The sequence below is a fragment of the Nesoenas mayeri genome (assembly GCF_963082525.1).
Source record: "Nesoenas mayeri genome assembly, chromosome: 4".
Lineage (NCBI taxonomy): Eukaryota > Metazoa > Chordata > Aves > Columbiformes > Columbidae > Nesoenas > Nesoenas mayeri.
Genome location: NC_137540.1, coordinates 60,998,922 through 61,020,722, shown reverse-complemented (window position 1 = coordinate 61,020,722; position 21,801 = coordinate 60,998,922). Strand labels below are relative to the sequence as shown.

At 39.0% G+C, this 21,801-nt stretch overlaps 2 protein-coding genes across 2 annotated transcripts in view; one reads left to right on the top strand and one right to left on the bottom strand.

Annotated features, from left to right (window-relative positions):
* The first annotated feature begins 623 nt into the window (after positions 1-623).
* On the top strand, positions 624-3,032 carry MED28 (mediator complex subunit 28). Its single transcript, XM_080343430.1, has 4 exons — positions 624-811; positions 884-950; positions 2,109-2,221; positions 2,683-3,032. The coding sequence occupies exons 1-4, from the start codon at positions 653-655 to the stop codon at positions 2,878-2,880; spliced, it is 537 nt and encodes a 178-aa protein (XP_080199556.1). The 5' UTR covers positions 624-652; the 3' UTR covers positions 2,881-3,032.
* Positions 3,033-5,066: 2,034 nt separating this feature from the next.
* The window catches only part of FAM184B (family with sequence similarity 184 member B), a gene marked incomplete at its 5' end in the record, with an annotated part of 44,435 nt that continues 27,700 nt past the window's right edge, over positions 5,067-21,801 (bottom strand). The window contains 9 exons of the mRNA XM_080343429.1: positions 5,067-5,176; positions 6,657-6,859; positions 7,546-7,650; positions 7,813-7,930; positions 9,003-9,149; positions 11,942-12,201; positions 12,630-12,742; positions 13,900-14,053; positions 15,306-15,518. Coding sequence (XP_080199555.1) covers positions 5,086-5,176; positions 6,657-6,859; positions 7,546-7,650; positions 7,813-7,930; positions 9,003-9,149; positions 11,942-12,201; positions 12,630-12,742; positions 13,900-14,053; positions 15,306-15,518 — 1,404 coding nt within the window. The 3' untranslated portion in view covers positions 5,067-5,085. The remainder of the gene's footprint in view (positions 5,177-6,656; positions 6,860-7,545; positions 7,651-7,812; positions 7,931-9,002; positions 9,150-11,941; positions 12,202-12,629; positions 12,743-13,899; positions 14,054-15,305; positions 15,519-21,801) is intronic.

The window sequence follows — 21,801 nt, the reverse complement described above, 5'->3', positions numbered from 1 at the left end:
AAAACTGCTGTTGTTGTGTATTGAGGTAGAAATGAAGCACTGTCAGTGGTGAGGCTGTTGCAGTTGGTATGATTAACATGGCTTCAGCACTAAATCATGTACTGAACAACTGCAGACAAGAACGTATGTTGTAACTGTTCTACAAAAACCAGTGCCTGTAGGTTAGTGCTTGGTGGGTTGTTCTGGGGCAGCCTGCCCTTTCTGTCACCCTGCTCTCCTCCCTTTGCTGCTGTGAGCCTGTCGGGCTCCAAGCCGGGACACCAGCCCCCGTTCAAACGTCAAACAGGCCCAAGGTGGGGCCAAGTTTTCTTGAGGCCCAGGGGGCGGTTTTTTCCTGTTGATCGCCGGTGCGTAACCAGCGGCTCTGACCTGGTGCTTCCCCGTGCTGGGAGGCGCGGGAGGGCGCCGGCCGGCGGGGGTCCCGCTGGGAAGGATGGTTTTGCTTTCTCTGCTTCGCCTCGTCGCCGTTTGACTCGGGGGGCGACAGCCGGCGGCGCGGGCTGCCCTGCGTGGGACGGGCCCGGCGCTGCCGGCCGCGCTGCGCAGGTCGGGCGGCTGCGGCTGCGGCTGCGGCGCCGAGGGGCGGGGCGGGACGGGGCGGGGCAGTGCGTGGGCCCGCCCGCGGCTGCCGCTTCTGGCCGCATGCGCGGCCATGGCGGGGGCGCTGAGCGGAATGTTCGGCAGCCAGCCGCCCGGGCCGCCGCCGCCGGGGCCTCCTGGCGGGCCCGGCCCGGCCGGCCTTATCCCGCCTCCGACGGGGCCGCGCAATCCCAACAACACGCTGGTGGACGAGCTGGAGGCGTCCTTCGAGGTGCGTGGGCGGGGTGGGGGAGGGCGCCGCCCCCGCTTGGGCCGCTCACCTCCGCACTTCTCTGTCCCGCAGGCCTGCTTCGCCTCGCTGGTGAGCCAGGACTACGTGAACGGCACGGACCAGGAGGAGATCCGCACCGGTGAGGCCCGGGCCGGGCTGGGCTGACCCGCGGCGGCTCTCGGGCGCTGCTGAGGTGCTGCGGGTGGTTCGCAGGGGCCCCGGATACACCCGGCTTTATTCTGCAGGCCCGAAGTGCTGGGGGGCACGGCCGGCGTTGCAAATCTATGGCTGACTTGTAAAACGTTGTGAAGTCGTGCAGGTGCATTTGGACTTTGCCGGGGGTCTTGGCATTTGCTGCCAAGAGGTTTAAAAACTATTTAACGGTTTTGGAAAGGCGACTTGGGTGTAAGTCGGGGCTGTTGGCTCCTTCCCAGGTGGGACGCTGTTGACAGCAGTGGGAGGCTCACGGGGAAAGAAACCCACCCGGGAATGGTCGGGGTTTGTGGAAAGGCCCAGGTGCCAGCTGGCTTCCGGGGTCTGGGGGGGTTGTATTCATGTGCAGTGACATACACGGTTCAAAAACTAAAAAGCTAATGCGATGCGTTGTGAAGCTGTGTGAAACAACAATAACGGGCTGGAAAGCAAAGCCTAGATTGCTCACTAGCCATGCTTTCGGACTTGAGTGACAGGCACCTCTGGGAGAAGTGTGATTAATACTGAACTGCTATAAACAGGAAGTTAAAAAATGGCCCTGGACAGAAATGTACTTTTCCCTGAAAAATACTCAAAGCCTGACTCTCAAGCTCAGTGTTGAAACAGCAGAAGTGCTCTTGAAAACTTCTTTCTGGATATTGGGTTATAGTCATGTGCTGGAAAGGGACAGCAGTAGGGCATAATATACAAAGGCAAAGCATTCTCCTAAATATGCCCATATTTTAGAAGCTTAAGTAAAGCTTGTTGCTTGGGCATGCAGTGAGATGTTTTCTTTATTCAGTCAAGTTCCACAGATTATTTTATCACTCCTTGTCATTGCCAAAAATGTAATAAAAGTTGTGAAAAAAGACTTGTTGTCCCGCACCTTTAAAAGAAGTTCTGAAAGTTTGCAAAGCCATGTTTTATAGAGAGTCTTAATGCACATCCTGGTTTTATAAATATGTCATTTTAGTAAATGTGAAGATTTTCTTTCTAGAAAGTACCATGAAAAGTATTTTTAAGAGCATGTAGAAAACTACCAGTATCAGTCTGATAACTTCTTTTTTTGGAATCTGTTCTTGCTGTTTTGTTGTTCTGTGTTTAGGTGTTGATCAGTGCATCCAGAAGTTTCTGGATGTTGCGAGACAAACTGAATGCTTTTTTCTTCAAAAAAGACTGCAGTTATCAGTCCAGAAACCAGAGCAAGTAATTAAAGAGGTATGTTTAATTAATTTACCTGTATTGTGCCAGATGAGATGAGCTCTGTACCAGTACAGTTAATCACCTCATTGGCATTAATTTTGGGTTTCTCAACATGGTGCTGTATCTTAAGTTGGTAGAACGTGACTGTTGACAGAACAGTTCTCACCATGAAGCTGGAGAGGCTGGATGCTGCTGCTCTGTGCAGTGTTGGAACACAGATGATGGTTTCATTGGAAGAAACAAAGCAGTTAGTCAGATTTTGCTGGGAGTAATGATCTCTGAAATGCGTGACTGAGAGGAACAGAACTGGTGCATGCACAGTGCTTTCCCTCTGTTTCATTAGACACATTTCCATTATTAGAATCCATATAGGATCAGCTTGAAAACTCAAGCTAAAAGTATTACATGTTCTGTATGTGAGGTGGTTATTCTTATGAATACTGTCTGTTTACTAATACACATCTTTTCATCCTTAGGATGTTTCAGAATTAAGAAATGAATTGCAGAGAAAAGAAGCATTAATTCAGAAGCATTTGGCTAAACTGCGACACTGGCAACAGGTCCTGGAAGATATCAGTGTACAGCACAAAAAGCCTGCAGAAATGCCTCAAGGTCCATTAGTTTATCTAGAACAAGCATCTGCCACTATTCCTGCTCCAATGAAGCAAACATGATCTTTGATTTTACATATCTGAATATTTTCAGCAATGCAAAGCAGTGTTCTTTTTACTTTGTATGCTTTTTGTATAATGTAATTTGTACTGCAAATATAGTTAAGACAAATAAGTGAAATAAATTATCTTTCTTTTTTTTTTTTCCCCAAAAAGTATGAATTTGTTTTGTATTTCAATGGAAAAGACACAGAGTTGCTATTCAGGATGTTTTCTGGTAGAAGTGTGTTTCTTAGAATGCATCCTGTTCCTTCTAGGAAGAGTAGCCCTAGCTTTCCCCTAACTGTATCTTTGCTGTATGAGGAAAATACTTGCAAAGATATTTTTTATTTTAAAGTGAACTGATCATCTCCACTGGATTTTTGCTCACCTCATGCAGCGGTCTCGGGAGATACAAATTTGGTTCTTATAGGATAAAATGAAACTGCAAAATACGTACCCTGGCTGGGGGGGCGGTATGTAATGCAGGCCTAGTGTTACTGGTATTCTATCTGTCAGGCTAGTGTAGAGAAGGTCCAAAATACCTGCCTCCAAAATAAAGACCATTCCTCGTGGATGCTGGGTTATCAGCACTGTCTAGTCTACAGAATTAGCTTCTACTGGGGTGCACTATCTAGTAATCTAAATGTAACCAAAAAAAGGTTTTGGAGGTAGCAATAGGAAAGGTGTCCTGTCTCTGTTACTAGGCAATAAGCTTAATTTGTCCACATAGCCAGGAAAGTTACTTTCTAGGGACACCATTCTGGGGACAGAGTTAATTAATGAGAATATTGAAACCCTGAAAATTAGAATAAGTAGTTGTGTATTGAACTTCCTAATGCACTTTAAAAGTTTTTGGGGCAGAGTGGATGAAAATTTTTACTGAAAAATGTAGCCCTATATATTTACGATCTTCTCGCAGATACCAAGGCACTGCTCAGTGTTACTTACTGTACACCCTTCTTGACTGTATTTATAAAAACTGTCTTCCTACCAAATCTGATGCCAAAGTCTCCTTCCAAACCAAGCAGTTCATCTTGTAAAATGTACTAAATGACTGGAAGTATTGGCCTGTAGAAGCATTCTGCCCCTATTGCCACCTTTTTGCCACAGGTGAGGTGCAGTGGGGGTTCTGCAGTAAGTGTTTGCCTCTGTTAGTACAGTTCTTGCTGGCTGTTTTACAGAAGGGAAGGTTAGGCTGGAGGTACGTCTCTTTGCACATATAGAATGTGTTACGTAGCTGGGCCTGGCTGGTTGCCATTAAATGGGGATTCAATCGTACAGCAGTTGAAGATGAGAACGATCTTGAACACTAGGCTGCTTTCACATTTATTGATTAATTACCTGAGGGTTAATTTCTTGAGCATTTTTCTTCCCAGTAATGAGTTAGCTACCGCAATCTGATAAATGTAGTCATTCGCTCACTTTGCATTTTGGGGGCCATAAGAACACAATGTACATGTACAGAGTTCCTGTAAATCTGGAACTTGGTGTATCAGTCTGACTCACTCTTTAGCATAACATAGCACAATTTTGCAAAACATGGAAAAGGATGAATTACAAGCAAGTTTTAATGTTCTTTCTTACATATTACCCTAATTTATCAGGCTGATTGTTACATATATTGAAGTGCAACAGGAATATTATATTGCAATGCTGACTATACAAAACAGTTTATTAAGCAAACCAGAAAGTATTTTTAAACCAGCCTGCTATAAACATGCTATTCTTGGAGGCATACCCATGCTGAACAGCTTAAAATGAGTTTAACAAAAAGCTACTATTAAAAATTTTCAAAATTAAATTACTATATGCAGAAATCATTAAAACAGCTAATGAAACAAATGTATAAACCTACAGAAATCACCTAAATAAGATCTTTTTTCAGCTGGAGCCAGCTTGACAGGATGTATCTGAGACCAAATTGCATATTTAATGTAATTGTGGAGTGGTACAGTCTCTTGATGAAAAAGTCTCTTCGCATAACAGTATCCAGAATTTTGCTTTTTCTTAATTTTTTTATATGGGTTGTTAAAAATAATGCATTTTTTTCCTCAAATCCATGCCTATAATGCCATAGTAATTAGATGTAAGAGAGTACCATTGTTCCTCATTATTTACATGGAAGTTTCTTTTTTTTTGTTTAAATCATATATTGGATTATCTTTCCTTAAAAGAAAACAGGATCAGCTTTTCTAGTAATTGTGAGAAGTATGGAAATAGTTTGCTTTAAAACGAAAAATATTTAGTAAACCATTCTTGATGCTGAGGGTCTTGGTTTTGGTCATCTTTAGTTTGTGGTGGGTCATTGCCATGTGTCCTGTGCAAACAAATAAGCATCAGCATCATTACTTGCAATTTTATCGATATTTAATACTTTTTTCCTGGAAAAACACATGAATCTATGAATGGATCTGTGCTTACATGAAGTGAGTAAGGCCAGAAAGTGCCAGCTACAGTTTCTAGTGAGATCTGTGCTAGCCAGATAACTGGGCTTACGGCACTGGTAGTAACACGAAGGGAAGCATGCAGGAGAACTGAACAGCTGTAGAGAAATGTTTGAACATAGTTCTTCACTCGACATCTCAAAAAATAAATTAAAAAAAAGGATGCTTCGAGAATATGAAGTCTTGAAAAGCAGCAAATGGCAGCTGCAATTCACTCTTAAAAATATGAAATACAATTTATGCATTAAAAATGCTGAGTAAAAGTTTTATTTGGAAATGAAAGATTTAGCTGAGTAGTAACTGGCTTTTACAATCAATCCTATTACATAGTCCCTAATTTTTCAGCACTTGGGATGCTTTTGTAATATTTATATTAATTTTGGTTAGTTTATAATAGCAAATATGACTTCACTTAGAATTGATTGATTTAAAAGAGTAAGTAGCAGCCAAGCTGCCCTCAGTCTGCCTGTACGTTTCCCTTTAAAAAGAGAAATCTGCTTTGCCCTGGCAATCATCTGGCATGACACAGAATGCTTTTGTCTTTGAGATGTAGGAAACTGCCAAACTGGACGCAAGCCCATGTCCCACGTTACTGTCTTTGGCAGCAGTCAGCACCATCTGCCTTCGAGGAAAGAACTCTAGCACACAATTTCCAAGATAACTAATCTCCAGCAGGAGATAGGTAAGAAGGCTGGCTTTTGTCCTGAAGAATAGTGGTAGGATTGGGTGTGGGTTTTTTTAAATATTTATCATTATAACTGTATAATGTTAACTACATAAATTTTAAACTATTTGTTGAAGAGATAGTTCAGTCATTTATAAAACTAAATATTGTTTAAATAACTCATAAATTTGAAAAAAAATCAAGCTTTTCAGAGAAAAAAACATCAAACTAAGAAGTTTTTAGTTAAGTATTTACTAATAAATAATTTTTTAAGTCTCTCAACCCTTTTCCAAATTGTTAGCCTAGATACATTCAAATATGTCCTAAACCAAAATATGCTATCTACATCTACCAGGTGCAAAGTGAGGAAACAAAGTAAGAAGGAAAACACATGCCTGAAGTTTTAAACAGCCATATTCACTATCAACTACATTCTTAGTTAAATACTTGCAACTCCTCTAATTTTTTTATACCAGGAGATGTTGCAATCACAAGCTCAGCTGGGCTCACAGCCTACTTCAGCAGTAAAGTTCTGGGCCTATCTGCAGAGAACTGAACACATGGAGTTCACTGTACAACAGGAACCTTATGTCATTGATTATTTCCAAATGCCTAAGGTGTTTAAATGCCTGCGAGATTCTGAACAATCCATTTATCATCTTACAAGTCACTGCAAAATGGACAAATACCTTGTGGCAGCATTGGTGTGTGAGGACTGTGCTGATGGAGAGCCCACCGTGAGGCAGCCAGGACTCCGGTCTAAGCTGGTAGATTTTGTTATTTGAGGAGCACTTCTTCTTGATCGCAAGTCACAGCTCAAAAAGCTCTTCGCGTAGGAAGCTAAATTCGGGACACTGACAACACGACTGGGCGCCTCAACCGTCTTCTTCTTCTGCTTTTTATTGTAACAGAAAACTTCATTACACGCACATTTTGCACTTGATACTATAAAACCTCAACAACACCTCATTCCTAGGTATCTTATGAGGAGCACCCAAAGATGAAGATTGCCATCTTTTCCTATAGGCATTTAAAGTAAATTCTGAGGGTATGCTGTGAGGATTCATGGATTAGATAGCCCGATTAAAACAACTCAGGTATTTGACATTCAGGTTTTAGATACATCAGATCTGTTAGCTTTGCAGAGCTCAGGTAGGTGCTTTGCACCAAGCTGACCTCCTTTCTTTCTGTGACTATTTATAGGCAGCATCCTACAGAGGGGCTGGAATGACAAAGGGCAAATCTTGAGCAGCTCAAACACAATTCATTTTCCTTGACGCATGCAATATCCCAAACAGCACCTCCCAAATCTGCCAGCAATAGTTGTGCTTACCCCAGTGGAAGACTGAGGTCTTCGGAGTTTAGTGTTTTGTATTTGCTTAAGCACGAATATCTATGCGCGTCTACTGAATTTATGTTATACTTAGCACCTGACTGTAGGTTGGCCTACTGGAAAGAATTCTACTGAATAACGTCATCATAAAAATTAACAGGACCTTTATTGTCCTGATCATCTGTATGATTCAAATAGGAATAAACCGTCATAATTTGCAATTTTAATTGCATTGCCCATTTTACCTTCATGGAAGGAGTCAGGCATCTTGTACCAGGGTTGAAAGAAAATGATCGATTCCTGTAAGATTCAGTGTTGGCTACAAGTGAATGCTGAAATTTTCTTCCTTCCTGAGGGGAAATAAAGTTACGTGTATGAACACCTATTTGTTTGTAGTTGGTCAAAGTATTCCAGAACAGAAAGTACCAGACTAAAACAATGTGTGAAACACTGAATAGAGCCTTCCAATAGATCCCAATATATATATATGTACACATAAAAGGAAATCTTACTGCCAGCTGCTTGATAATCTCTTCTCTCTCACTTAATTTGTCTTGCAAAGAGCTTATAAGGTGTGTATCTTCTGATCTGGACTCCCACTTTCTTGACTTTTCTTCTGATTCTTTAAGTCTGTACCAAAAAAAAACCAGACCGAAAAAAACTTCCTCAGGGCGGGTCCAAGAGATACCTGGGCTGTGCTCTGCCCTAAATTCCAAGCCTAAAATGCAGGGACATACTCAGGCCTTTCTGATAAAGGAGCATTTTTTAAAAATGGGTATCTGCACATGGATTATATGTAAGTATAGAATGCTTCGGAGTTCCAAAATAAATTGCCACCAGGGTTAACGCACAACACCTGTCCAGTGTAAAATCCAGTCCCTGGTGTAAAATACCAGCAAGCTTGCAAACCACATTGCTAGTCTAGTTTCCTAAAGGAAAAAAAACCTCTGTGTCACAGTACCTATGCATGCCTGTATTCATCTATTTGTTCTCTTTTCTGACCCAATAGCCTTAGAATCCACAGGCTAATTCCAACCATATTTGACAGAGGCCTCAGAAATACTAAATTCCTGTAACTTTCATTAAAAGAGAGGCATCTTAACATCTGCATGGTTTGAGCCCTGCTTGCATGCACATAGGTGTCTCTTCTGGACCTATGCTGCACAGTTGGGATAAGATAAATGGACAGGGGATATATATAATCACAAGGATTATTCCTGGGGGCCCTCTCCTGTACAGTCTGAAGCACCGCAGAACTTCTTAATGCTACAGGGGGCTGTGAAGTACATTTATTCACATGAGTTAGTGAGGCTTGTCCTCAGGAATTTGCAAAAGAGTGAGAAGGAACACGACCAAACCTCAAAAACGCTGCTCTGCTGACCAAAATTAAGTACAAGATCGTGGATCTAGGTCTCTGGTACAATCTATGAAAAATATGATTTTACACTTCATAAAACTGCAAGATGCTAAGTGAAGGTTTTAGTTTAGAACTGTAAAACTTCTGTGTATAGAGCTTTACATTAAACAATGTTCAGAGATCATTACAATGTGTCTGTGTTTGCGAAGGAAATACCTATATGCTTCAATTTCTGTGCTTATAATATTCTACCTATGAGTAATAAAAAAATTAGGCATAGTAAGAATAATAGTTTCAAACAGAACTCATTGCCAGTATGACCTGGAGTTTATTTAAATGACTTACTCAGTTTCTAAGGTGAAAATCTTTGCTTGGAGATGTGACCAAGTGCTGCTGAAATCAGATAATATGTTTTCCATTTCCTTCCGTTGATCTTGTTTCAGTATATCCAGTTCTTTTTTATGCTTGATATTGTGCTCTTCTACCAGTAACCTTCCACTGGTATTAAAATATGTCTGAATTCTCACATTTCAATACTAGTTTACTATCATTGATCAAAATATGCAGTTTTGAGGTCTTTTATTGACTCCAAAGGCAGTTAACCAGGTGCAGCTCTGGGCTTCTGCTTACTGATGCGACTTTGACACTTCAGTTACAGTCTGAAGCAGAACCACACTAACACTGAGAAAGAGGAAAATTATTTGGAGAAGTGCTTGACCTTCAGCCTTCAGGAAACAGAGGGTCTATTCTATATAATGATGCTACTGATATTCTCGTTGTGGTTAGTTTTTACATCAATCTTAATGGTCAAATATGACAACAGAGTACCATAGGAACTCACTTATATGAAGCAAAATTATTTTGAAATGTATTGAATTTTAATGTGAGGTTCTGATGCTTTATTTCATCACATCATGGCACCAGAAACATTTCATACTGCCTACCACCATCTTAAAACTAATTTTTTTAAAAATAGTTAAGGTAAGAAAGGTAACTATGCCTTTAGCTACAACAGTTATCTCTAACATACAACATATTTTGAAAGATTAAGCTACTTGATTAACACCAGCAACTGAAAACTAAAAAGTGCCTCACATTTTTTCAAGCCTAGCCACAACACCGCTCTTCTGATACCGATCCCAAAATCAATAGATACCTGTTGAAGAATTATTGTTGGCTTGTTGTCTTTTGTTTGCTAACATTTTGTTAAAACTTGAAGTAACTTTTTCATTAACTCAATGCATAGCCCATGTTCTCTTCTTTACTGATTAAAACAGAGACATCACACTCAGCAGATTAACAGTTGTAATTTGCACAAAAGATAATCAGTTTACTTTTTTTTTTTTCCTTTTTACTGTATTTCTAAGCCCCTTTCACTTTTTTTTTTTTTTTCTCTGAGCTGCTTCAGGAAAGGCCAAAAGGACCATGAAAGGTTTCTGCTCTTGAAATTAGAGCACAACTATGAGAATGATTGATTTGGCACTTGGCACAAAATAAGAAGCAGAAGAATAAGAGTAAAAATGGAAGCAGAATCCCTGAAATGGATCTTCAAGGGTAGAATAAAAGCTTTCCTTCAGAATAAACATTTTGGGACTTGTCCTCTCTTCCCATAAAAAAACCTTTGTCTGCTCTCATCCTAATCCTTGCAAAAGGTTTCAGTTCCTGGAGGTGGAATTCACACAATTCAAGAGAATGGAAATGGGAATGATGGACTTCAGGCAGATTACTGGTTTCACCTACTTGGCAACAGCAGGAATAGTAATTTTAAATAATTGGTTAAAAGAAATTGGCACATGCAAGTAATAAGCCACTATCAGCTTTCAAATCAGAAACAACTACCTAGCATAAGACAAGGTCACTGTTGTTAAAGTAATAAAGCTGTTACTTAGATGCACAAATTATTGGTCCTGCAAAGCAAAACAAGAGCTGCGAGTTAATGTTCTAGACCTTCCATGGGTTAATTTCAGAGCAGCCTTTACCAGGTGCCTAAGGACCATTTCAGCTCTTTGGTTCTACCTCTTGTTATTTGAAGGATTTCTCCTTATATAATTTCCATTAATGCTTCCTTCTCAAATGCTTACTGTAGTAGAGCTACACCATTTATCCCCCGTAAAGATTATCCTCCAGCCCAGCAGCTTTAGCATCTGAGGCCTTTTAGACTTCGTCACTGACATGTGAATAATTCTCTTCATGAACAGAAGCTCTAAATTCCTTCAAGGTAGCTGGAGGGCACTGATGAAACTCTCTGGTTTGCAATTCTTTCTGTTGATCTTGCTTCAAACGCATGAAAGTCACTTTCAAATAACTCTCCAAAGGGTGCAAAGGAAAAAAAAAAAGTTTCTTTCTCATTCTTTAAATATCTTCTGACTGGTAGACAGAAACAGAATTACTCTGGCCACTCTGACAGTCTGCCAAGAGACCCTGTATCCCTTGGGTGCTTTTCTCTAGACTGTATAGGACATAATTTTAAAGATTCCTTTCAGGGTACACTCTTCAGAAATCCTTTTATATATACAGCATGAGTAATTAGGGCATACATTCTACATTACTGCTGAAATTAACTGAAAGGTACCCATGCACCAGATCCCTCAATTGCTCCGCAAAGAGGATGTGTTAAGTACGATCACCCAGAAACTTGAAAGGATTCAACATACAAATGCACTGGACAGTGAACCCCAGTCCTGTCTCCCATGTAAAAGGTAAGTCCTGCACTTTCTCCGCATGCAAATGGGAAGATGCTATTACTGCAGTGCAGCACATGCTCCAAGCCTGTGTCTACACTAAGAGGATGCAGTCTACCTTCTACAAAGGCAGCCAAGACTACAGGTCAGCTTGTCCTTCCTGTGCCCTGGCAGCATTTCAGCTCCAGACTTCCATCAGCCCAGAGGCCCTGTCAGTGTCCCCAGTGCAAAACTGGCTGCTACAGCCAAAGCAAAGTCTTACAGAGTACATGTGACATTCTTAGGTATCGTCTTTAGAGTTCACAACCCATTGGTTTCGGCTACAGAGAGTATGTATTAAAAAAAAAAATCTCAAGGACTTCTACATTTTTTTCGTACCTCTTGAGTTTGGGATTTGTTTATGTCTTTCACTGCCTTTCAATCCGCATGACACAGATTTTCTCGGTTACCCCTGTGGGGCTACAGTGGACATATTTGTCTGTGACATATAATGAACAATTAGTTCAAATCCTTTTATTATGGCTGGAGAGAAATGTGAAATGAACGACTGCATATACAAAACACCTAACCTCTTTAGAAAAGAGAGATTCTGACGCTCATCACATTAAGAACACCTCACCTGCTGGCTTTATTACTGAATCTCTAGATTGCACTGTGAAGCGAGAATTTAAGGCAAACCTTCTGTGCTGTTTCTCCCTGTCCTGAAGCTGTGCAGCTTCTTGCTTCTGCGACTCCAACTCAGCACTGAGCAGCTCCATTGTGTCCTTCAAAAGTAAATTCTCTTTCTTGAGTTCAGAAATTTCACTCTGACATTTTTCCAGCTCATCATGAAGAGATCTGATCTGGCTCTGGCTACTTCCTTCCTAAGAAAAAGGCCAAATTTAGTTATTCACAGCCTCTTATTATTTAACGTGAAGAACTCACTGGAAATACATCCACTGAATTTCTGTGAACAGATTTTCTTTATTATTTATGTAATTCTATGTGCAAGACAAAATCTGTGATCAAAAGTTCCTGAACATATTTTATAGTCTCCATAAAATTTATTTTTTTGCAACATTCATTCATTTACTTGTGTAGTAGCTTCTGATCTGTAAAGGAAAAGAAAAGCCTGTCCCCAGGGAAAAGATGCTAAACAGTGCTAACATTTAGAAGTGGCACATAAGGGAAGAAAACCTGTTCCGTTTCTGTAAGAGACTCTGTACACTTTCATTATCTCTGAAGAGAGAAATATGATACTACTGCTCTTGCAAAATACAATATGGCAATGAAGTAGGAACTGGATTCTTGCCTGTTGCTTCTTCAGTGTCCTCACACTCCTTAGCTCTGTTTGGAGTTCTTCTATTTGTTTCTTGAGATTAGTACATGATGTCTGTTGCTCAGAGAGTTCCATCCTTAGAGATCCTAGTAACAATCAGACAATCACTAAGGCAGTCAGAGGCCCACTGGGCAGGGAAGGCAGATACAGACAATGTAGATGACAACACTAATACATTACATTTTGCTTTGTTCCTCAGTTCCTTAGCCGTTAAGTGTAATGGCCTCCTATTACTAGAGAAGTAACTCAGTTGAACAACAGTAAGAAGATATGGATTGATAATAGCAATGATTCAACAATGGAATTAGAGAGGTAATTCTGTGCCAGTTGTTTTGCAGGCCAAATCACTACAGCTTCTAACCTGGGACTTCACTGGACCACCCCTGAGCCTCCCTGTTAAGTCCACTGGTGTTTTATAGAGGGCCATAAGGCAGATTGAGGAGAGCTCTCGTTGTGTTAGAGAAGTACAACACTTACATAAGCAGAACTGTCATACACTGCAACTTTTGAGTATATTGGGTACAAGTTTCAGCATGCATCAAACACAAGGAAAAGGAAATTTTTCTGTCTATTGTCTCCCTACAATTCTTCTTGTAGAAGAACAACAGAATCTATCTATTGAACATATAAACTTTAGAGAGCAACAAACCTTTCTACTAAATTTCAATTACTGAAAAAAAACCAAACCTAAGGAGATAATCCAGTTTGTACTTAAAAGTACTTTCAAAGTATTCTTTAATTAAAAAAGCCTTTTATAAATGAGCTTTAATAACCTGAGTTCAAACCCGGGGATATTACAGGTCCTCCTAAGGCAGCGTTCTTTTTAGTTCTGAACAGTTTAGGAAACTTCCTAAACTGACTTTATAATATGTATGGAGCAATCGGTCTCCACTGCTGAACTCAACAGAGTAGACTTGAGCCACATATAATAATTCTTCATATTACAGGGGAAAAAAAGGAAAGTCATATACACTAACTACCATATTCCAATTTAATATACCTGATAATGCATACTCGAACATTGTATACCAGACTACCCTCCCAGCAATATTCTGCTGCTGACAGTTGAGAACTAGGTTAACAAAGAATATTAAGTCTACATAGCTGAACTTGCAGGGTACGGAAAAGAAGATTCACAAAGCCCTAAGTTCCCAGAAGACAGGAAAGAAAATGAATGGGAGGAAAGTCAGTGCTTCTCAGCATATAATCAAGCAGTAGGAGCTGTGCATGACATGAGACATACCTAGCAACAAGGTCTGCTGCTTCTGTATCTGCTTCAGTTCATCATGTAATTCTTTCTTTGCTTTCTCTTCCAAGGTTTGTATTTCCAGCCTATGAGACTGATGTTGGATCTTGAAAGTCTCATTAAATTCTTTTTTCAAACGTTCTTCTGCTTCCTGTAGCAAAAGACCCCCCCAAAAACAAAGCAGCTGGAGCCCATTTATCACCTTGCTGTTTTACTTGTAATGCCAGGATGAATCTGGTCTTTTATTGCACAACTTTTATTTTCATCACCACTTTACGTAACACTCCATCAACACAAGAATAAAAATGAGCTTTATTTTATTTATTTAAAAAAAAAAAACAACTTAATAGGAACAAGAGAAATTATCAAGATATCATCTGTTAGATTTGTCATACATGATGAAATAATAACATTGACATCTTTGCACTATTTGGCATTAGAAAGATGTTTTATTATTCAACATACAAAGTCCTTAGATTTGACCTATATGTCATTACTTATCGCAGTGTCTCAAAGAAAGGCTTCCATCTTTCCTTTTATCTTTCTTAGCTAAAACTTGCACTGTTGTTAGAAATGCTGCTGATACACTGTAAATGATGGAGCAGTTGCTCTGCAGTGGCTCTGAGAGCAAACTCCTCATTTTTACCAGCTTACTGCCTTCAGCTTGTTTTTGTTAAAGCTGGAATTTTATTCTGAATGTATAAACATGATACTAAATTCTACCTAGGATGGTTTTACTACATATGTTTCATAAGGAGGTTTTCCCTAAGGTGTGCGATATCAACAGGGACATGTGAACTCCAGGTGACAATCACACGTAGATTTTTCAATTTGATTTTTTTTCTCAAACAGCAACATTCTTTAAAACCTCAATATATTCCATCAGCATTTTGTCACTGAAATAAATCTACTTGAACCTTTAAAAGCTTTAGTTATCTGCTTACAGGATTGATTTCTTGAAGGTATCTAAGGCAATACACATCAGTATACATGCCTATCGTACTACTTTTAAACTATTTATGTATAAATTAACAATGGATGAAAAGGAATAAAACTGACTCCTGTTAATAATATACTTAGGAATTCCCTTGCATTTCTGAAGAAAGAACACAGAAAGAGGAGCTTGTATTCATTGCACTCTAACTGTAGAGAATAGGTTATATTATTTTATGATACTATTTCATTCACACTGTGGTCTAAGTTTGCATGTTAAAATAAACAAACAAACAAAAATGAAGATGAAGGTGTTTCAAAAATCACAAAATAATTCATTATGCGCACCAATGGCGACACACTATTAAGATAACTGGAGACAACTGAGTTTTGATAATTGGCTCTGGCTAATATGGTTTATCCCACAAATATGATTTTTTTTTTTTTAAACTAGTATGTCATAAACTGACCTTGAGTTCCTGATTTTTGCTTTTCTCCAACATCTTTAAGACTTTTTGATGTGATACCTCCAGCTGCAGTTTAACATTCTGGTTTTCTTTAATGGTGTTTTGAAGATCCTGCAAAAGCTTCTCTTTTTCTTTGTTGGACTGTAGATTGTGTTTCTGCAGTGATTCCTTGAAATTATTTGCTTGTTGGTCTAATATTTGCTTCAGCTGAGCCACCTTTCAGAAAAGTAAGTCAGCAGGATAGGATTAATGGCTGCATTCACAATGGAGAGGAATTATGTAAATTTGAGTACATTTTTTTAAACTTGTATTGCTCTATGAAAAATAGCAAGATGCTTGTTTCATGCAATGAGACCCTTTTTCAGTGAAGAATGGCATCTCTTTTGTATATACTATCTCTTGCCCATCAAGTACTTGTCTTAAATAATTTATTTTCAAGTTGCTCCATCTCATACATATAAACCATAGTTCAACTTGCACAATAATTACAGCACAAACCAGGGGGGAGGCCTAAGGCTGTGCATATTGTCATCCCGCAGATGTAACACTGCAGAGTCCATTTATACAAAGCATTAGATTAGAACCAAGGGAAACAAGAATTCTGCACACCACACTTCAGATTTTATTTATTTTCTCCCCTTGCTTAGCTTAATTAGTAAATATAGTAGACATGTCTACAATGGCTGATGCAAAAGTAACAAAAAATACCTGTTTATAAGAATAACCTGGTGGGTTTGTGTGGGTTTTTTTTTTGTTTTGTCATTGTTATTGGTTTGTTGGTTTTGTTTTGTTTGTTTGTTTGTTTTGGTGGGGAAGGAAGGAAGAATCCATTCTCTTTTCTATTTGCTAAGTTTTCTAAACTTGCAGCAAAAATTTGTATTTGCCCTTCTTAAATTTGCCATTCCAAATAGCATAGCTGTGAAATTCTGAAAAACTGCCCTCTGCCTAGCTGGAGCATGCATAATTAGTAAGGCAAGTTAGCATTTTTGGCTGCTGTATCTGACTTCCAAGTCTGCTTTTTTTGCAGTGCCAGGCCTCCTGCAAAACCTTTATGTCTCTCGCCTTTTCTTTTTGGGAGCATGTGAAAGAAGATGGTAAGAAGATGGTCGGTTTTCCATTTTTTGTATACTTGTACTTTTCCAGCCTTAGAGAAACAGAATTCCAACTATGAAAGGAAGAAATTGGATTCCTTAGAATTTGACTTTAAATTATTCAAATGATGTTACACACACCTGCAAATCGGATATGATACAGATTATAACCCGTGACTCCATCCCACTCTTTCCTCTACACTAATATTTGTTCTTTTTCTCTTCTTCAGTGTTGCCTTCCTTTTCTTATGCATACTGCAGCCAGTTTTCTAGCTGAGGACACACTGTAGCTTTAGCTAGCTAAATAGTTGCTTTTCACCAAGCAATCAATAAACTTCTACTCAAACTGTCCAAAGGAAAGATTTTTGAATGTACACATCAAAATGAAAAATTCAAATATATCTCCAGACTGAATTAAATGTTTTTAAAACTTGAATTATATCATAATTTGCAAGGAGACAAATGGCTTCATTCACAGAACACAGAGGAAGAAGAGATGGAAGTGGTGGTTCGGCTTTGTGTGTGTCAGAGGGAGAAAGAAGAAAGGATGCATGGAAAAACCAAGAGAACAAGACAGTACGTGCATGTGCATATGAAGGTAACTGGGACACTTACCCAAGTGATGAAGGCCTAGGTTGTCCAATGACAACTCTACAACACTGTAGCTCACCCAGTGTTATCCTATAACCCATTGACAAGGGACTCTTTAAATGGTGAGAAAATTGACAGAAGAAAACAAACAAAACCAAACAAAACAAGCTCAGGTCTCCCACACCTCATGGAAATGCTAGGTTGGTAGATAAGAGGAAAACAAACATTCTTTCACCCAGTGTTTTGCAAATCAAGTTTTTGTTTGTTTGTTTGTTTGTTAATTCTCTTTTAAGTGCCAGAAAATGAAAGACTAGTTTTATCACTTCCTAAACAATTTCAAACCAATGTGGTGCATTTGAATTTTGCTGAAGCTATTTCCACTTAAATTTATTTGAATGACAAAATTTGAAAGAACACTTAGCTTCAGCTGCCTCAAACTGAGTTTAGGTTAACTATTAATAATCATCTAGTCATTTTTTGGCATCTTCTGCTGTGCCATCCAATTAAACACAAAGAGAACTATCTGTCTGAACAAACTAGTGAAGAATAATTGCTAAATGTTATTCTTAATGAAAAACATTAATTGTCTCTAATGTCTGTGTGATGGGATCTATCTGTGGCCTGGATACACTCCAAAACCAAGCAGATGCCAGAGCCACTTGCCAACCATAACTTTGTTTCCAGAGCTGCCACAATTTTTATTTATTTTTTTTTTAATACGTGGTAAATTATATGATTTAACCGAAGGGGCACCTTGGCTTCTAGTTACAGGTAAAACATTTACATTGCCTTAATACTTACTGAACTCAAGCCAAAGTTTTCCTATAGAAAGGAAACACTGAAGTTTTTAGGTACTGCAGTTCCATATAAAACCAACTTCTGATGTGAAATACTTAATGCTGTATAGTCTCCTGGATCACCTGACCTAATATTCATTAGCATCATTACACTCAAGCATGTTTTTTTTTTCTGGGCTTCCTGAAAGTAAGCCAGTGAGTAAAAAGGATGTGCCAGAAGGGCAGGCTGTATATTTTCTACTAGAAAAACTGGAAACAGGACAAATGTCGCTTGGAATATTTCTTTTGCAAATTAAATATTCATCTATGTGGGAAAGATGAAAAGAGGCATATAAAAACTTCAACTGTGGTCAAAACATTATTAACCTTCCAGACTCTCTTCTTAGACAATTAATGGTTCAAAGCACTACTAACATGAAACATAAGATCATACTAACTAGAAACAGGCTAAGCAGTAAAATGGTAGCAACACAGAACATAATGTAGTAAGAAATCAGATGGAAAAGTTTTTAAAAAAACATTATTTTTCAGTGATTCATGGAAAAAGACCTACACAAATACATCAGGCATACAAACACACTCTTTCTCATGAATCCTGCTACTTCTAACATATTAGAAGTTAAGAAACAAACTTTTCCATTCCTTCAGGTTTACTTCTCCTGTCTTTCAGTTAAAAGGGCTTTCAAATCCACCAGTCCAAAACCTTCTCTGGAATATTTTGCAGTGCCCAGGCATTTTATTTTGTTTCATTACTTCAAAACAGATAGGCAGACACTCAATTTGTTTAAATTGATAAAGCAACATTTAAATCAATCAAACAATGCTGACTCACATCAGTCCAGAATCTATTTGGGTCCTTTTACTATTAACAAACGAGCAACATTGTGTGATCTTCTGCTTTATAACATCTTCCTGCTGCAACTCAAAACCTCTTGAAAAAACTGTACCTCTAATACCATTACTCATTCCCTTTTATCCACCAGCATGGCATTAAGTGGTCTTAAAGATGCAACTAATCTCTACCCACAGTATAAACTAGGCAACAGTATTTTTCTAGGCTCTGCTGAATTATTTTCCAATTGGAGGGTTATGTCTGCACTTGCCCTTTCTTATGCCAGGTGATTTTGCCTCTCACTCTCTTCCAAGAAAAAATTAACAACTATTACTAAAAGATGACACATACGTTTTGAAATATTTCAAAAGTCTTTCAAGTTTCATTCTCTTCTAACCATAATTACTGTCCTCCTCCTGGGAAGGATGGCTTGATTCTTTTGAAGAAGTACCCTCAGACTTTGAAAGCCCAGGGGTAAAAAACACTGGGCAAGTTTAAGGCTGTGCATGCCACCACAGTTGGCTCCCCTGTTTGACTTCTGCTTTGATTATTTTAACTCACTGTGCTTGCAAGCACTATGAATACTTGAAGTCTATCTTATATACAGTAAGTAAAAGAAGGGGAGAGCAGACATAAGGAATGTGAAATCATAAAGGCAAGATCTAAAGTTGGAATCAGAGAGAATCCTTTGACTTCCTGTATCTTTTAAGGAGAAAGATCCAAGTTTCTCAATGCATTGCTAGGGGATGAATTTATATAAAAGACTTAAAACTGCCTTTTAATGTATTATAGAAGAGTCACCATAATTGAGAATTTGTTCAGAGTCAAAATAAAGCACCCAAATGCTACAGGGTTTTACTTGTACTATGATGCTATTACATCAAAATGGTAACCTGTTATAAGAAGTAATAAAATAATGAAATTATGTTTTACCATTGCCTTTGGGCTTATTTCACAGTTAGGTCAATTAAGTTCATAGTTAACTGCCTTCCTAAACTTATACCAGTTCCTGACCAGAGGGACAGGTGTGAACACACTAGGCACACTTCTACTGCTGCTCTTTGGTGGTACTTCCAAGATACACCAGGGCTGTGCACATTGTTGTGCTCACAGTGCTCACAGACATACCATGACAAGGTAATGTCTGCACTTCCATTTTATTCACCCTTTAATTCCAGAATAGCCCCTTTAATACATGTTGAAGAGATCCTGTAGTGCAAAAGCAAGGAACTGGAGGACTTTAATTAATTAGCATTTGACCCACATGGGATCACAGATCCTTCCTTCCAAAGGACCAGATAGGTGTGAAACTGATTTCTTTATCCAGAAAAATCTCAGTAATACAGAAATACTGCCACTTTGAAGTGCATCCCCAGAGAGATTAAATTATCATGTTTCTGTCTACTCTGCATAATGCTCTAGCTATGTCAGCCCAACCAAAAACGTGCCTTATGCAGCCAAGGAAGCTATTTTTAGATCTGAAACTGTATCCAGGTTAGAACTGGATTAGTAACAGCCCATTGCGCAGCCTCTGAGGCGAAAGCTCTGGGCTGAGCCATTGCAAAGGTTCCCAGCTGGGAATCATGCCCTCAGTGAAACAGAATGTTGTGTAGTAAAGGGTGGGTCCTTGGCTGTGAATATTCACATATTTATAGATGGAAAGCATTAGAAGTTGAAACTATTTACCTCCTTGGCAATACTGCCAAGTAATTGGTTCAGAAAGTAACTTACAGAGTGCCAAGAAAAATGCAAAATTTCTCTTTAGAGTGAGCATTTCCTCCCTTTGGGGAGCATTGCTAAGATTCTAAGATACAATAAAACATTTCTTAGTTTATCTGTTCATGCTTACCATGTTGTTGTGAGCATAACAAATGGCACGATATATACTATTATATACTATTTATATTTATAGTAGCAATAATTTCCCACCATCCCTTGCATTTACCACAATCTTGTGATATGAGAAGACTAGCAGTTAAGAAATACAGGCTTCCTTCCTATTTTTCTGTCTTGAATGTATCTCTTCAAGAAATGTAATTTGATGAATCACTGCCTTTTTCATCTGCAAAACCTGAAGAGTAATTGCTTCGTGTCATAAGCCTTCTGACTTTGAGACCTTTGAGTGAAATGTACCACCTGCATACATACTAGGAGATCAGGCAGTGTGCCACTACTCTTCCCCTCACACCTCAAACTGGTGTAACTTTCAGGCTTTACCCAGGGATACCAGAATATCATGGTAAATTTTCAGCTTTGTATAGAGTAAGTTATTTTTGTAGAAAAACGTACATTTAGGGGAATTTGGAAAAGAATAAAGACAACTAATTTCTGAGAACCCATGTTTTGGATTAGGTGCAAAGAGGTCACTCTGGGTAGGTCAGCACAGGTTGGATTGACCTGAAATTCTCTCAGAGAAGAACCTGTAGAAAACAGTGGCATGCTCAAATGTGTAATGAAACCTAAAAATGGCATTTAGCCTCTCCAGGTAAAAGAACATGCTGCACTCAGAACTAGTCCAGCTAGTACAGCATGAATAGGAGAAAAAGCAGGTATTACACAGTAAATGACGACAACACATGCTCCCATTGCTGGAACGCACCACACCAACCAGTAGTAACGGCACGTGGGAAAATGGAAGCAGGTAAGAAAAGGGGGCCAACGTTAGCTTTTCTGTCCTTTTCCTGTCTTTGAACACTCAAAAAGAGCTTATTATGGACACTTAGAGTCTACAAATGCCAGCTGAGAAAGATCTAAGTCTTCAACATTTGCAGAAGTGTTGCCATGCAAGCTGCCCTGAACCTGGTAGAAGTGAAACTGGCTAGAATCAGTGAAGATATAAAGCAATCAAAATTACAGACAGCCACTTAGAACAACAGTGGCTATCTGTAATTCAGTAGTTCCACAGTGTAAGCTACCTAATTCCTGTTATTCATTACTTTTTCTTAAACCAGACTGAAGGAATTTTACATATTTGGAAATATCCTAATTTTGCTTAGTAAAATCTTGGAGCCTCAAAACTCAGCATGGCAGGAAAGAAAGAACAAAACAAACAAAAAACCAACAGGTGACAAATTCTCATAGTGAAAACATAGCCCTTCACCCATAATATCCCAGAACAAACAATCACAAGTCATTTCATTGCTCTTCTGAAAAAGGTACCAAATGCAATTACATACTTGGGGTAGAAA